This window comes from Aegilops tauschii, chromosome 4 (assembly GCF_002575655.3).
Source record: "Aegilops tauschii subsp. strangulata cultivar AL8/78 chromosome 4, Aet v6.0, whole genome shotgun sequence".
In the NCBI taxonomy this organism is placed as follows: Eukaryota; Viridiplantae; Streptophyta; class Magnoliopsida; order Poales; family Poaceae; genus Aegilops; species Aegilops tauschii.
The window spans coordinates 378,961,149-378,977,644 of record NC_053038.3 but is presented as its reverse complement, the minus strand read 5'-3'; the positions used below and the strand labels follow the sequence as shown (position 1 = coordinate 378,977,644).

General features: G+C 53.2%; 2 protein-coding genes across 2 annotated transcripts; one reads left to right on the top strand and one right to left on the bottom strand.

Annotated features, from left to right (window-relative positions):
- Nucleotides 1-676: 676 nt before the first annotated feature.
- On the bottom strand, nucleotides 677-2,591 carry LOC109763145 (uncharacterized). Its single transcript, XM_020322000.4, has one exon. It carries the CDS (start codon nucleotides 2,080-2,082, stop codon nucleotides 994-996), a length of 1,089 nt encoding a protein of 362 aa, XP_020177589.1. The 5' UTR covers nucleotides 2,083-2,591; the 3' UTR covers nucleotides 677-993.
- Nucleotides 2,592-13,632: 11,041 nt separating this feature from the next.
- On the top strand, nucleotides 13,633-14,076 carry LOC141021897 (uncharacterized). The gene has a single exon (XM_073497751.1). The coding sequence runs from the start codon at nucleotides 13,633-13,635 to the stop codon at nucleotides 14,074-14,076; it is 444 nt and encodes a 147-aa protein (XP_073353852.1).
- Nucleotides 14,077-16,496: the final 2,420 nt, after the last annotated feature.

Sequence of the window (16,496 nt, the reverse complement as noted above, 5' to 3'; positions counted from 1 at the left end):
GACTCAAAGGCTTGAATCCCTGGAGCCTTGGAGGCTGCCCTTCCGACCCTGGAAAATTGAGGTGTTGCGCTTGAACTCTATTCTCACCTAGACTTGTTAGCCTTGTGAACACACTTTGCACTACCATCATTGCCCTTGGCCTTCTTGCGACGAGCATACCCAACCGCACCCGCAGAAAGATCTAAGAACAAACAAGGAAGAGTAGAACATGGATGAATGCAAGAGTTCATGCAAGAATGACAGGTGATTAGGCAGCAATGGCTCCCCTGACCACTTCTTTGGCATCAACTCAATGACCTTGTTCTTTTTCCGCCTCACCGGCAGCCTTTATTTCTTACCTAAACCCTTCAACCATGCTTCCTATCATTCTATGAAAGAATGAATAGATTTTGGTTTTCTCCTCACTGATTGATGGAGCCCAAGACTGCTTGACGACCTCCTGCCCAAGCTATTCCGACGCCGAGTCATGTTCCCTATCTACATGTGCGTCTTATTCGTTCTTTTGGTCTTAGTTCGGTTCGGTACAGCCGATTCAGGACGGTTTAGAAGGAATCGAACAAAATGGTAATTTTTGTTATTGTGTTGTTTAATTTTTTATTTATTATACCCGTAATTTGTTTAACAGATGAAGTTTGTCCATTACAATAATAAAATCACTCCCTAAAAAAAAGAATAATAAATCACACAAACATTCGTGTTTATCTTAAATTATGACCACTGGATAGCACGCAAGTAGATACAACACGTGCGCGGAGGCACGTGGATAACCAAAGCAATCAACCTCTCTCGCTCTCACTCGCACTCGCTCATACGGCTAAGCCAAGCACGTGATTATCACTTACTACTAACACAAACATCCATATATTACGCACGCTTACGTTACACCGGCAGCAGCAACGGCTACAAACAAACAGAAACAGGGCACTCGTGGAGGCATGGAATCGGACGGAATCAGGAGGCGGCGGCGCCGGCGGGCCGTGTGCGACGATCGGCTCAGGAGGAGGTGGCGACGCGCGGCTCCCATATGAAGAGCTGCCCGCTCAGCTGGCCGCACCGGCGCATGTGGTTGAGCAGCTCCTGCTTGCTCCGCCGCCTCCTCATCGTCATCAGCACCTTGCCCTCGCAGGGCGTGGCAGCAGTGCCGTCATCTTCCGGGTCAGGCAGTGTCGCAGTCGCGCTTACAGCCGGAGCTGCGGCCTCCGAACTGCTCGGAGGCTTGGGTGGCTGCTGCGGTGCAGCGGCGGTGTCATTGATCTCGGAGGCGTTGACGGGCTCGGCGCCGACGAACTTGTTGATGACGAGCGAGGAGCGGTGCACCCGCGCCCCACTGTTGTGCGCCTGGGGCTGCGTGCTGACCTTGACCTCGACGACGGTGCCTCTGTCCACGACCTGGACCTCCTCCTCGCCGTCATCGTCCTCCTCCTCCTCGTGGGTCTGCTCGTCGGCCTGCTGCTGATCGGCTTCCTGGGCGTGGTTCTTCCCCTCGTCCTCGGCGGGGGCGGCGGTGTCGGCGAAGGAGAGGAGCAGGCGCCCGCCACGGCGCTGCGAGCGGAACAGGGTGTTGGACAGCACGGGGACGGCCTCGACGACGAGGCGGCCGTCGCGGCGGTGCTGCCTCATCTGCAGCGACCCCACGGTGCGGCGCGCCAGCGACGGCAGCGGCGGCGGGAACGCGCGGGGCGGCATGGCGCGCGCGGCCACCCCGTTGGCGCCGCCCTCGCCGTCGTCGTCGGAGCCCGGGCAGGAGCGGTCGGTGGCGTCGGAGAAGCCGTCGGAGCCAGTCTCGGAGCCGAGGCTCTCGGTGCAGATCTCCAGGCTCTTCTGGGTGAGCAGGCTGGAGGAGCGGCGCACGGGGGCCGGCACGTACGGCGCCTGCTTCGGCGTCAACGCCGGGGCCGCGGGCTTCTGCGACTGGATCATGTTCCATATGTCGTCCCTCTCGAGACGGCCGCCGTGGTCCGCCTCCTGCAGCGGCACGGCCTGCTCGGCGGCAGCAGCAGCGGCCACCTTGCCGCCGGCGTCGGCCTGCTCGGCGTGGCACGGCAGGCGCTGCTCCGCGGTCTCGAACGCCGTGAGTGCCATGTCTCGACGCGTCGCAGGTAGCGTCACAGGTCAGACCAAAAGGAGGGCGCACAGTAGTACAGTACCACGACCACGAGTGTGAAGGAGCTAGCTAGCTTGTAGTAGGTCGGAGTTGCTGCTTTGGCGTGAAGAGTACGTGCGTTTATATTGAGTGGCTGGTGCTGGGTTAGTTTACCTGGTGGTGACCGGGGTTCGGGAGAGCAGAGCAGGCACACGAACACAGAGAGAGAGAGAGGAAGCAAGGGGGCGAACCGGGAGCGGGCACGCGGCGGCGATATATAAGCGGAGGCAGGCGGCTTGGCTTGACCGGCCGACTGACTGGGTGACAGGGTGTGTGTGAACTGTGAAGGAAACGAGAGGCGGAGGCGGACGGCGGAGGGATAAGCTTGGTAGACTCTAACGCGCGTCTCGGTTTCGCTCTGTTTCTGACTCGTCGTTTGGCTGTGCCGAGAGAGAGGGAGAGGGGCTCTCGCTCTCGCTTCGGCTGGGAGGCGCAGGCACACACGATAAGAAACCGGAGAGGGGGGCGGGGGGTATTTGTAGGGGGGCGGCGCTCCGGGCTCCGCCGCTGCTCACCACATATCCCACTAGCATGGGGGGAACAGATACTTTTGCCGCCAGTGGGAGGGCCCCTCCATGACATATGCGCACTCCACTGGCAAAAAATCGGGCAAAACCACACGCACACTGCTGTGTTACAGAATGAACATGTTTGCATCCTTCATCTACGGTGCTCCACTTAGAATAAATCCGAGGCATACCGTCGATCATACAAGGACCAAGCAATCACACGAGCACGACACCGAGATTTGTTAACGAGGTTCACCGATATGGCTACATTCCTAGGGCCTGACTACGGGCGCTCCTCCCCGTGACACCGTCACAATACCGCACACCGGCCACCCGGGCGCCGGCACACGCCGCCGGCTCCCCCTTGAGTGCATGTGCTATTATGTTGGCATGGGTTACATCGTGTGTCTAGCCCCTCTATATATGAGAGGCCTAGGATACAAGTGTCCTACTTGGACACGACTCCACATCCTATATAAACACAGTACAACTACAAGTCCAACTGTAACCTATCTTGTACATAATATTCGACACAACTCTAACAAACTCCACCTTGGCGAATATTCTTCATCACCTTGAATTTGTCCATGTGTCAAACTTTCATGTACATTGGACTTGAGTTTATCCCGTGAGCACTGCTGCTACTCCAAAGACTCCATGTGACTCCACCTACAACTTGTAGTCCCTTCTTTTCTTGACCACGGCCAACACGAGCGAAATTAAGTTCCACATTACTCTAGTTTGCGCTCCCAACTGAACTCACCATCACTGCTCCTTTCTTGACCGTCTATCTGAAACTTGAAGGAATTTCACCGTTGTTTGTAGTCATCCCGAGTCAAATTCGCAGTTGTCTCACCACATGTATGACCACCAGAGCCCTGGCCCGTCTCCATGTTCCGTGCATACCGCACGCCTCGCCGCTATTACCGCGTCGAGCCTCCGCTGTCCCGGTCGAATCTCAAGGGTCGCGAACCCACACCACTCAACCCCCACTGCAGAGTACCACCGATCATCACCGATCGATGACGAGTTTCACTCTTCCATCAGACCACTGGGCTCCAGTCCGAACAACGTGTCCCTCGCTTTTTCCCGCTGAATAGGCTTTGACTCTCTGAGCTCTTACGCCGTAGCCCCTCAATCCAACTCCACCTTCAACAAGACTCCATGGTAGAGGATCAGTCCACCCCTGCGCCCCATCGACTTCAAGCTCCGTGTATACACCACCTTGAATCAATCCCGCGCCATAGTCTTGTCGAAGCCACGCAAGCACTCGGGCCTGTGCCACGTGTTTCCACGCTCCAGAAGTCGGTCACCATCAGCATCACGCTCCTATGTCGTTGTCGCCGACCCCATCACCGTCTTCTGTATCAACCGACTTACGTCGATCCGTCAGACTGTCTAGTCCGACCCAGCCGATCTCGTTCGACTGTACGACACACTTGAGGCTCCCATACTGTCTTCGGCGAATTCCCATCCATCACATGATACTTCCATCTCAGTTGTCACGACTTCCCGCAATGCCTTCAAGCATCCCTATTGTGCCAACAAATGTTTCACTCTTGTCTGCCATAATCCAAGGTTTTCAGTTCCGATGAACTTCTCCACCTCAAACCCGATGCCCGATGGCGTCATGATTCTTTGTAAGGCTGACCTTGCGAAAATTAACCGAGCTTCTTTCCACGATGCCAAAGTACATGAGCAAACCAAACGTGATCACCTCCCAGTACTAGTAGCAATTCAACCAAAACAATGTTGGTCTTCACGTGGTGTAGCTCCTAGGCTCAACTCTCAATGCTAGCTATTTGCTTTGTCAAATCCTTAGCCTTCCTGATGTATGCATATCCTTTGATAGACTTTTTCCTTGCCGATTGATCTGCCTCCGTCCGTGTCACACAAGGACTCGGTCCTTTTTTTTTCCAAAACAAAACTCGTTTCGCTGCTTTGTAGCGCTTCCTGCGTGCTTCACCGGCCATCTGAACCTGATCGCGTTGCCACGCCTTGCCCTGCCCACCTGCACGGGTCGCTACGGCCAGCCCCGCCTGGGCTTGCCTGCCAGCCACCAGGCGCCAGCGATCTCAGCGCCCGCCTAGAGTACGCTCGCACCATCAATCCGTCGACCGACAGCCGCACGACTCTCCAGACGCCGCTAATTTCGATCACACCTCGTCGAGACTCTGAACAAATCGCCGCCAGCTTGCACGCATTACGCCCCGCTGCTTCCATCGATTTCTTTGACCGCCGCTTTCGTCTGCTGATACACGATCGTCTCCCATGACGAACTAAATCAGCGAATCAACTCGGCTCAACGCAACAGCCTCTTCGTAACCTTGCTCATGATACCACTTGTTAGAATAAATCCGAGGCATACCGTCGATCATCCGAGGACCAAGCAATCACACGAGCACGACACCGAGATTTGTTAACGAGGTTCACCGATATGGCTACATCCCCGGGGCCTGACTACGGGCGCTCCTCCCCGTGACACCGTCACAATACCGCACACCGGCCACCCGGGCGCCGACACACGCCGCCGGCTCCCCCTTGAGTGCATGTGCTATTATGTTGGCATGGGTTACATCGTGTGTCTAGCCCCTCTATATATGAAAGGCCTAGGATACAAGTGTCCTACTTGACACGACTCCACATCCTATATAAACACAGTACAACTACAAGTCCAACTGTAACCTATCTTGTACATAATATTCGACACAACTCTAACAGGCAGGTGCCTCAGCATCTACATTATCTTCTTCTTTTTTGGCGGGGACAATGTATTCATATCATTTTATCACTACTCCAGTTGAAACGACCATGGCTCAGTCAGTCATTTGATGATTACCATCATTTCGCAATTACACAAATTTGAAGCGTGTCCGGACTTAGACTCTGTTCGGAAACCCACCACTCCACCACTCCGCTTCCGGAGCTGGAGTTAAAAGGCACGGAGCTGGGAGCATCTGGGAAACAGATGCTCCGCAGCTCCTTATATTTTTAGGAGCTGGAGCAACAGAGCCTTAATTTCGAAATCGGCCCCATGAGAAATAGCCCAACCATTTTAATTATGTATACTACTATATGACACCCTTTTATTCTTCAACCGAAAAGTCCATCCTTTCGCAAGCAACCGGAACATGGAATCGCCACTAATAACAAAAGAGACCGCGAATTGTTTTGCTTTTTAGCTCTAAGTCAATTCCCTTTGCATTGTAGGAGTAGTATATTTGATCGTCATACAAAAGCGTAAGTGTACTTAATTGAAGGCATCGATTGTGGAGAGAGCTAGGAGCAAATGCCGTCCCTCCATTTTGTTTGGGGGCATTTCCTACTTCATGTATCAATGGAACATGTTCCTTGTTTCCTACCCGTATAATTCATTCAGAAGTTGACATGCAATGGAATAGACAGCCCATGTCTATTGCCCAGAGAATACTTAAAGAGGCCATTGAACGGAGGGAGTTCAACCCTTTAGAAATATTTTGTCTTACAGGCCGAATCTCCCTTGTAATTTATTTCCGTGGACTACGCTATGCATCTCTCATCTTATAATGCGTTTACAGATGTAAGAATACCAAGATACTCCAAGAATAACAGATTGTATCTGAAATGTTACTCCGAGTTGGAACTCTAGTCTCAAGGACTGAAAATATATACTCCCCCTTTCCTAAATATAAGTCTTTGTAGAGATTGCACTATTGGCTACATATGGAGCAAAATGAGTGAATCTACACTCTAAAATATGTCTACATACATCCGTATGTAGTTTGTAGTAAAATCTCTAAAATGACTTATATTTAGGAACGGAGGGAGTAATATTGTTAATCCAATGAAATTTTTAAGTACGCTCTCAATAATTCAACTATTCTGGAGCATCCAATAGTTCTCATCCAAACTAAGGGCCTCTTTGACTCAAACGATTTCCAAGGAAATTTTGGAGGATTATATTCTTAGGAATTTTTCCTACGTGTATTAGTTAATTCGTAAGAATGCAATACATAATATTTATTTCTCCATGTGATTTTTAGCAATAGATTTCATTGTAAAATTTACATCTACTTTAACCACATATGATGAATCATATTTTTTAAAAGTACAATCAAACTTTCATGTAATATTGCAGTATTTAAGATCGCATGGCACAATATTTCTAAGTTTTTATTGTTATAGTTTATAAATCCGGTGAATCAAAAAGACCGAGGCCTAGATTCAACGATGCGACCTATTGTGAGAGGGGCGAAATGGCTTCGATGAGCATGTGCTATGGAGATGACTACTAAATTCATTAAAATTAGTTTAAATGTAAAATGATTATGACTAACATTTACACGCGCGCGCGTGCACACACTCGCACACACATTTTTGCAAAAAAAAAAGTAAATAAAAATTACACATATTAATGCCCATGCATGTTTACAGTGTGCTTGAAATTTTTCACAAGCAAATGAACATTGATGTTGGAGAAACTGATATAGCAAAGCCTAATTTTGTATTGTGTTGATATAACAAAGCATCTCGAAAGTACTTTTGAAATATCGATATATACAATTCCATGATATAATGGAATGAAGATTCAAAGATGAAACGTTGTATTGTGATCACCATGCCACGTGTGGTGGAGCAATACTTACTTGGTACACTGCCGGCGCTCCTAGTCCTACCTTACTTTGCTCTCATGCGACGCTTCTATCTGCACGCATCACCCTCCTTAGAGCATTTCCAATAGATGATGTACATTAATTTTGGTGTGAGTAAAATATACATCATTAAAAAGTGCATTTTTATCATTGAAAACATCCAACTCCAACATATGAAGTAAAATAGGGCACCCGCTCCAGATGATGTAAAAATAGGTCGGTTGCGCGACAGCAGCTCTATAGTCGCAATACAACTGCACATATTTGAATCAAAATCATCACAAACTTAAATAGCATGTCAAATTCAACATCAACATAGCAAAATCATGGTCTCATGATGCATCATGGCGGGCACGGGGAGGTGCGGTGGCTGCCGCGGGGGGGGGGGGGGGGGGCACGAATCCAGCGCGACGATTTGGGGGTACCATGGCGACAACGACGGCGTCGAGAAGGGCGAGAGATGCGGGGGCGGCCACAGGGAGGTGCGGCGGCTGCCGCGCGAGGGGGGTGGGGGGGGAGGGGGCGTCCATGGCGGCCGGTGGCCGGCAGTTGGCGGGAGGGTGGGTGTGCAGCGGGAAACTTCTGGTTGCCGGTTAGGCGTTCGCGCGGCGGCAGGTGATGTAGATTTGTGTCACCAAGTGATGTATTTTACATCTAGAGTAAAAGCTGAGAATTTTATTTTTATTTTGCATCCACATCATCTGTTGAAGGGCTAAATGATGTAAATTTTGGTCATTTACATCTACACCATCTATTGGAAACGGTTAGTTACTTCCTCCTACCGGCGTTCCTCTTCTTCATTGCAGCGCATCTCGCCCGCACATAGATGCATGATCACACGGCGGTAGTAGAAGGTGTTCGCTCCTTTCGAACCAGAGAGTTGGCCCCTAAAGTTAGGAAACCATCATTCAAGACAAGGTTATAGAAATGCGCTTGGATCGCCACTGGTATGCAAAGCCAATGCATGTGTTCGGTGTGAGGGAAATAAATATATAAAACCTAGAGAAAAGCCGGAAAAGCACCAAATTGCTTAGCTGCATTTCTGACTTCGAATGGACAACGTATGGCGTAGATGCTCGCAAGTTCCGAGAACTCCTCATTATGCATGTGTCGGCGCCACTGGCAATGATTTTCCTTGCTTTCTTTTCTTCTCTTGTATTCGTTCAAGCCTGATGTTGACGCAGTACGGACCTTGTGCACGTTTAACATCATCCTACTACAAGCTAAACTTTCTTAACTAAGAAAAGGTAAAACTTTCTTAATAACCAGTCAAGTAGACGAGACTCCTATAAACCCAGAAGCTCGCTCGTCGATGGTACAGTACTGTCGATCATCCAAATTGTACCCTCAACCACCCAAAAACCACCATTACAGGTGCATGCATGCAGCGTGTCCACCGTGCGTGCAACGGTGCAAGTGACGATAACACAGCGTTATTCATGCTAGCTGTGCGAGGGCAAGACAAACGCCTGATCAGCGCACAGAAGGGAAGGGCCCAGGCCCAGGCTACACACGCAGCTACGGCGCTTCCTCCAAACCCAAACATGTACACTGGCATCCAACCAAGGCATTGGCGTCGTTTCCGGGCACCGCTCATTCCTCTGGCGCTCTGCCTGACCAGCAACACCCGCCGGACGGCTGGTGCCGGGCAACTCGAACTCCACGGCCGTATGCGCGTGTGCCGGGCCGAGGACGATGGGCCGTAGGGTGGGGCGGGACTACGGGAGGGGCGCGTGCCATCTGGTGGCGCTGCAGTGCAGGTGCAGGTGCAGGTTCGCCCGCGTATGCGGACACCGCAGGCCAGCTGGGCGGAGAGAATCGATCGTCCACGCATCGCGCGACGTGCCCGCCGCCCGTTTCAGGGGCCAGCGGCGGCGGTTTTCTTTTCGATGCCACACCTAAACCTAATCAGGACAGGCAGGTAAATATCTCCAGCTTATGGTGGTAAGAGCAACTCCAACGGACCGACCCAAACGGACGGCGATTTCGTCGCTTTTTGTCCGTTTGGGTCGGTTAGACGGACACGGATGCCCGCTTCTGCATTTGGATAGGCGCGTGCACCCAACGGTGGCCTGAGACCCATTTCGACGGCGCCAAAAAAAATGAACAAATGCATATTAAAAAAGAAAACAGCATTAATTAAACATTAAAGCCGGCCACGAAGGCCGGCGAGAGTCCACGCGTTCACATTTGCATTAAAAAAAACAGCCTAAACTACGAGGCGGCGCGCTGCCCTAGGCGTCGCCGCCGTCGTCCTCGGGGCCCGTGAGGTCAATGAGCGTCGGCGCCGGCCCGGCCCAGGCGAACGCCGTGTTCCAGAGCGCCGCCATGTCGGGTTGTGCCGGCGCAGGCAGTGCCGGGGCGGGGGGTGTGCGGCCGCCTGTGCAGCCGCGGCCTGGCGCGCGTCCTCCTCGGCCTCGCGCTGCTCCTCCTCGAGGTCGCGCTCGAGCATCTGTTGGAAATATGCCCTAGAGGCAATAATAAAATGGTTATTATTTTATTTCCTTGTTCATGATAATTGTCTATTGTTCATGCTATAATTGTGTTATCTGGAAATCGTTATACATGTGTGAATACATAGGCCACAACATGTCCCTAGTGAGCCTCTAGTTGACTAGCTCGTTGATTAACAGATAGTCATGGTTTCCTGACTATGGACATTGGATGTCGTTGATAACGGGATCACATCATTAGGAGAATGATGTGATGGACAAGACCCAATCCTAAGCATAGCACAAGATCGTGTAGTTCGTTTGCTAGAGCTTTTCCAAATGTCAAGTATCATTTCCTTAGACCATGAGATTGTGCAACTCCCGGATACCATAGGAGTGCTTTGGGTGTGCCAAACGTCACAACGTAACTGGGTGGCTATAAAGGTGCACTACGGGTATCTCCGAAAGTGTCTGTTGGGTTGGCACGAATCGAGACTGGGATTTGTCACTCCGTATGACGGAGAGGTATCTCTGGGCCCACTCGGTAATGCATCATCATAATGAGCTCAATGTGACCAAGTGTTTGGTCACGGGATCATGCATTACGGTACGAGTAAAGTGACTTGCCGGTAACGAGATTGAACAAGGTATTGGGATACCGACGATCGAATCTCGGGCAAGTAACGTACCGATTGACAAAGGGAATTGTATACGGGATTGATTGAATCCTCGACATCGTGGTTCATCCGATGAGATCATCGTGGAACATGTGGGAGCCAACATGGGTATCCAGATCCCGCTGTTGGTTATTGACCGGAGAGTCATCTCGGTCATGTCTGCATGTCTCCCGAACCCGTAGGGTCTACACACTTAAGGTTCGGTGACGCTAGGGTTGTAGAGATACTGGTATGCGGTAACCCGAAAGTTGTTCGGAGTCCCGGATGAGACCCCGGACATCACGAGGAGTTCCGGAATGGTCCGGAGGTGAAGAATTATATATAGGAAGTCCAGTTTCGGCCACTGGGAAAGTTTCGGGGGTCACCGGTATTGTACCGGGACCACCGGAAGGGTTTCGGGGGGTCCACCGGGTGGGGCCACCTATCCCGGAGGGCCCCATGGGCTGAAGTGGGGAAGGGAACCAGCCCCTGGTGGGCTGGTGCGCCCCCCTTGGGCCTCCCCTGCGCCTAGGGTTGGAAACCCTAGGGGTGGGGGGCGCCCCACTTGACTTGGGGGGCAAGTCCCCCCTTGGCCGCCGCCCCCCTGGACCCCTATATAAAGAGGGGGGAGGGAGGGCAGCCGCACCCAAGCCCCTGCGCCTCCCTCTCCCTCCCGTGACACCTCTTCCTCTCGCTGAGCTTGGCGAAGCCCTGCCGAGATCCCCGCTGCTTCCACCACCACGCCGTCGTGCTGCTGGATCTCCATCAACCTCTCCCTCCCCCTTGCTGGATCAAGAAGGAGGAGACGTCTTCCCCAACCGTACGTGTGTTGAACGCGGAGGTGCCGTCCGTTCGGCGCTCGGTCATCGGTGATTTGGATCACGACGAGTACGACTCCATCAACCCCGTTCACTTGAACGCTTCCGCTCGCGATCTACAAAGGTATGTAGATGCACTCTTTTCCCTCTCGTTGCTAGAAGACTCCATAGATTGTTCTTAGTGATGCGTAGAAATTTTTTAATTTCTGCAACGATCCCCAACAGCATCTACTCGTACTCGCCGCGACGGCGCTCCTCTGCCAGCCGGCGCCGGCGCCACATCTCGAGGTACACCTGCTCCTACGCCGGCGTCGTCCCCAGCCAAACCGATGGCGCGGACACCCACTCGCGCACTACTCCATTCTAGGAGAAGCGCGCGATGGACTCGGGCTCGGGCTCCGGCTTGATGGGGGACGGCAGGGCCACCGGCGGCACCACGCTGTCTCCCGCCGCGGAGAGGGCAAGGGCCTGCGCCATTGCCGCCTCGTACCGGGCCTCCTCTTCCGCCTCCGCTCTGCGTCGCTCGTCCTCCTCGCTCTCCCGGTACACGGCCGCAAGGGCCGCCTGGTCCTCCTCGCGGACGACGAGCGGCGTTGGCGGCGACCTCCAGTCGACCTTGCGCACGCCCCGTCGCCTCGCCTCCTCGTGCTCGAACGCGAACCACCTCGCCCAGTTGGGCGAGTCGGTTGCGTAGGCCTTGTCGAGGCGCTGCTCCGGCATCAGCAGCGCCCGCCGGCGCCGCACCTCCTCCGCGTGAGCACGAGCCGTCCGCTGGCGCCGGAGAAGAGGCCCATCTCGCTGTGGTTGTGGTGGCTAGGGTTTGCCGGCGACGAGGGAGCAAAGGTGGGCAGATGTGGACGGCGAGTTTGGATGAGGACGGCCCCGCCGCACGGTTGGCTTAAAAAAGGACGAGCGCCGTCGCTGACGCGTGGGCCCGTCGTCATAAGTTAAGCTGGCCGCGTGGGCAGCGGGTAGTTGGACGGCCGTCATGTGGGGACGCGGCAGATAGCAAGAAGGCGCGCGAAGCGTCCGTTCGGCGTCCGCGCCGACGCATTTGGGGCGCAAATTTGGACCGCAAATGCGTCGGCGCGGACGCGACGCGGATGTGATTTGAGTTTGGGTCGGCGCGTTGGGTCGCCACTTTTGTCCGCGCCGACCCAAACGGACGCAGGCGGACGAACTGCGTCGGCGCTTTGGAGTTGCTCTAACAGTTGGGCATGTAGCGGAATCCTCTTTCGTTTGCACGAAGCTCTGGCCGCGCGTCCTCTTGTCAGTTATGCCGACCCCCCTTCACTGAGGGGAAGGAAAAAACCCTTTGCAACCTCAACCTCCTGGTGCGCTTCGAAAGCATGGCACGGGAACGAGGCGTGTTGCCGTGAATCGCAGGGGGCGGCCGCTCTGGCTACTCGTCAACCCACGACGCGATCCCGGATTGCATTGGATCGGGCCTGATCCATGTCGAGTGGCGACGGAGATCGAAGGAAAACGGCAACACGGGGTGCTCACCTTAGCTGCGCATTTGTGTTTGCAGGGGGGCCATGGGAAAGCTGTGCACATGCACTGAGTCAGTGATCATTTTGCACCAAACGACGTCATTAACTTTGTCACCCGGTGACGTCGCAGCTTCTTTATACCGGTAAATCCAGAAGCCCGCATCCGGGGTTGTGTGCGAGCAAACTGGGAAATTGAAACACAATAGTTGGATCAAATGTCAGAAAGGGCACCCATGCACGGAGAGCTTTTGACAAGTCTCCACGTCCCCGTTCGGTATTTGCCGTACGATTCTTTCTCTACACGCGGCTTTACGCGCGTTCACGCGTGTGTCAATGTGTGGAAGCTACTAATGTACGAGAAGTCTGCAGGAAGGAGGGAAAAGAAGGTTAGTGCACGTCTGATTGGACGGCTGTAGTCACAGCAACAATGAAGATTGTGCGCCCATCGTCCATATTCCCAATGCATGCAGCCTTTGGCCATCCATGTATACTCGATCCAAAAAAGTCTAACCAGAGCCTGCAGTTAGATCATCGTTAATTAAGCTCTAAGTTAACCATCATCCCTGTTCAACATGTGTGCATGTACGTAGGTCTGGGTTTCGTATGCAGTACCTATAGTGCCTGTCTCCCTCTATATGTACGTGTATCTTAGGAGACAAAATACCGGTCGCACCCTTGTACCTATATATATATATGTGCCTAGTGCACGATCAATGAGATATCGATGCACCAAATCATTCTCTATATGGTATCTATCGCAAGTCGATCCCCCGCTTCCGCCTAACCCTAGCCGCCGCCGCCGCTGCCATCTACAGCCGCCGCCGCCGCCCCACGCCGCCGCCGCCTCCCCGCGCCGCGCCTCTCCTCCCGCGCCGCGCCACTTCCCCTGCCGCGCCGCCTCCCCCTCGCCGCGCCGCACCTCCGCCGCGTCGCCCTTCCGCCGCGCTGCCATGTCTTCCTCCGCCTCCTCCTACTCCAAGCCCTTCGCTGGGCCAGACCCCGCTGACATCCGCGACATCAACATCCACGACCGCGTTTCCGTCGTCCTCAATGCCACCGACTCCACGTACTTCGCGTGGAAGACGTACTTCTCGCTGCTCTTTCGCGAGAACAACCTTGTGGATCATGTTGACGGCTCCGTCGACTCCCGCGCCATGGTGGGCGACTCCGAGTGGACCGCGATCGACACCACGCTCATCCGGTGGTTCTTCACCACCATCTCGAAGGACCTGTTTCACATGGTCGTGAGCGATGGTGATGACACCCGCGCCGTGTGGGTGAAGCTCAACGGCCTCTTCACCGACAACAAGCTTCAGCGCCGCGTTTTTTTGCAGCAGGAATTTTTCACTGTCATCAGGATGATCAGTCTATCGATGACTACTGCCGCCGCTTGAAGATGTTGGCGGATGAGCTCCGTGACATTGGCGCCAAGGTTGATGACGACCTCCTCCTCAGCACGCTCACCGCCGGCCTTAACGAGGACTTCGGTAACGCCGCCTCCAACCTCTCCCTCATACCGGAGCCCTCCTTCCCCAAGTTTGTGGCATACTTGCTGTTGGAGGAGCGGCAGATGAAGGGGGTCAAGAAGCGCGTGCAGCACCACGCCCTCGCCGCCGGCACCTCGCGTGGTGCCCCTCCACCGGCCGTCCCGCCCGCGCCCCACCACCAGCCGGCGCCCCCCGCGCCCCCCGGGGTTCTTCCCCCTCCCGCCCGTGCCCCCCGCCCCTCCCGCTGCCCCCAGCAGCCGTAGCCGGGTGGCGGGCGCCGGGCGACCGCCGCGGGGGCGGTCGCAAACAGGCGCAAGGGGGGGCCTCGTCAGCAGCAGCAGCAGGCCACCCCGCCCTGGACTTATGGCACCAACCCGTGGACGGGTGTCGTACACGCGTACTCGATGCCGGTCCCTCGGGCTCCCGCTACGGGCATCCTTGGGCCTCGTCTGGCGAGCCATGATACGTCCATTTTGCATCATGCTTTTATATCGATATTTATTGCATTATGGGCTATTGCTTCACATTATGTCACAATACTTATGCCTTTCCTCTCTTATTTTACAAGGTTTACATGAAGAGGGAGAATGCCGGCAGCTGGAATTCTGGGCTGGAAAAGGAGCAAATATTAGAGACCTATTCTACACAACTCCAAAAGTCCTGAAACTCCACGAAAGTCAGTTTTGGAATATATTAAAAATATTGGCGGAAGAAAGCACCAGAGGGGGGCCACCCACTGTCCACGAGGGTGGAGGGCGCGCCCTACCCCCCTGGGCGCACCCCCTGCCTCATGGGCCACCTGGAAGCCACCCGATGCCCATCTTCTGGTATAAGGTGTCTTTTGCCCTGGAAAAAATCATAAGGAAGCTTTCGGGACGAAGTGCCGCCGTCTCGAGGCGGGCCCTTGGAGGAACCAATCTAGGGCTCCGGCGGAGCTGTTCTGCCGGGGAAACATCCCTCCGGGAGGGGGAAATCTCACCATCGTCATCACCATCGATCCTCTCACCGGGAGGGGGTCAATCTCCATCAACATCTTCACCAGCACCATCTCCTCTCAAACCCTAGTTCATCTCTTGTATCCGATCTTTGTCTCAAAACCTCAGATTGGTACTTGTGGGTTGCTAGTAGTGTTGATTACTCCTTGTAGTTGATGCTAGTTGGTTTATTCGGCGGAAGATTATATGTTCAGATCCTTTATGCACATTAATACTGAAGGAAATATGCCCAGAGGCAATAATAAAGTTGTTATTCATATTTCCTTATATCATGATAAATGTTTATTATTCATGCTAGAATTGTATTAACCGGAAACTTAGTACATGTGTGAATACATAGACTAACCGAGTGCCACTAGTATGCCTCTACTTGACTAGCTCGTTGATCAAAGATGGTTAAGTTTCCTAGCTATTGACATGAGTTGTCATTTGATTAATGGGATCACATCATTAGAGAATGATGTGATTGACTTGACCCATCCGTTAGCTTAACACTATGATCGTTCAGTTTATTGCTATTGCTTTCTTCATGACATATACATGTTCCTATGACTATGAGATTATACAACTCCCGAATACCGGAGGAACACTTAGTGTGCTATCAAACGTCACAATGTAACTCGGTGATTATAAAGATGCTCTACAGGTGTCTCCGATGGTGTTTGTTGGGTTGGCATAGATCGAGATTAGGATTCGTCACTCCGTGTTTCGGAGAGGTATCTCTGGGCCCTCTCGGTAATGCACATCACTATAAGCCTTGCAAGCAATGTGACTAATGAGTTAGTTGCGGGATGATGCATTACGGAACGAGTAAAGAGACTTACCGGTAATGAGATTGAACTAGGTATTGAGATACCGACGATCGAATCTCGGGCAAGTAACATACCGATGACAAAGGGAACAACGTATGTTGTTATGCGGTTTGACCGATAAAGATCTTCGTAGAATATGTAGGAACCAATATGAGCATCCAGGTTCCGCTATTGGTTATTGACCGGAAGTGAGTCTCGATCATGTCTACATAGTTCTCAAACCCGTAGGGTCCGCACGCTTAACGTTCGATGACGATCGGTATTATGAGTTTATGTGTTTTGATGTACCGAAGGTTGTTCGGAGTCTCGGATGTGATCACGGACATGCCGAGGAGTCTCGAAATAGTCGAGACATAAAGATTAATATATTGGAAGGCTATGTTTGGACATCGTAAAGGTTCAGAGTGGTTCGGGCATTTTTCCGGAGTACCAGGGGGTTAGCGGAACCCCCCGGGGAGTTAATGGGCCTTAATGTGCCATGATGGAAGAGAGGAGGAGGCGGCCAAGGTGGGGGCGCCCC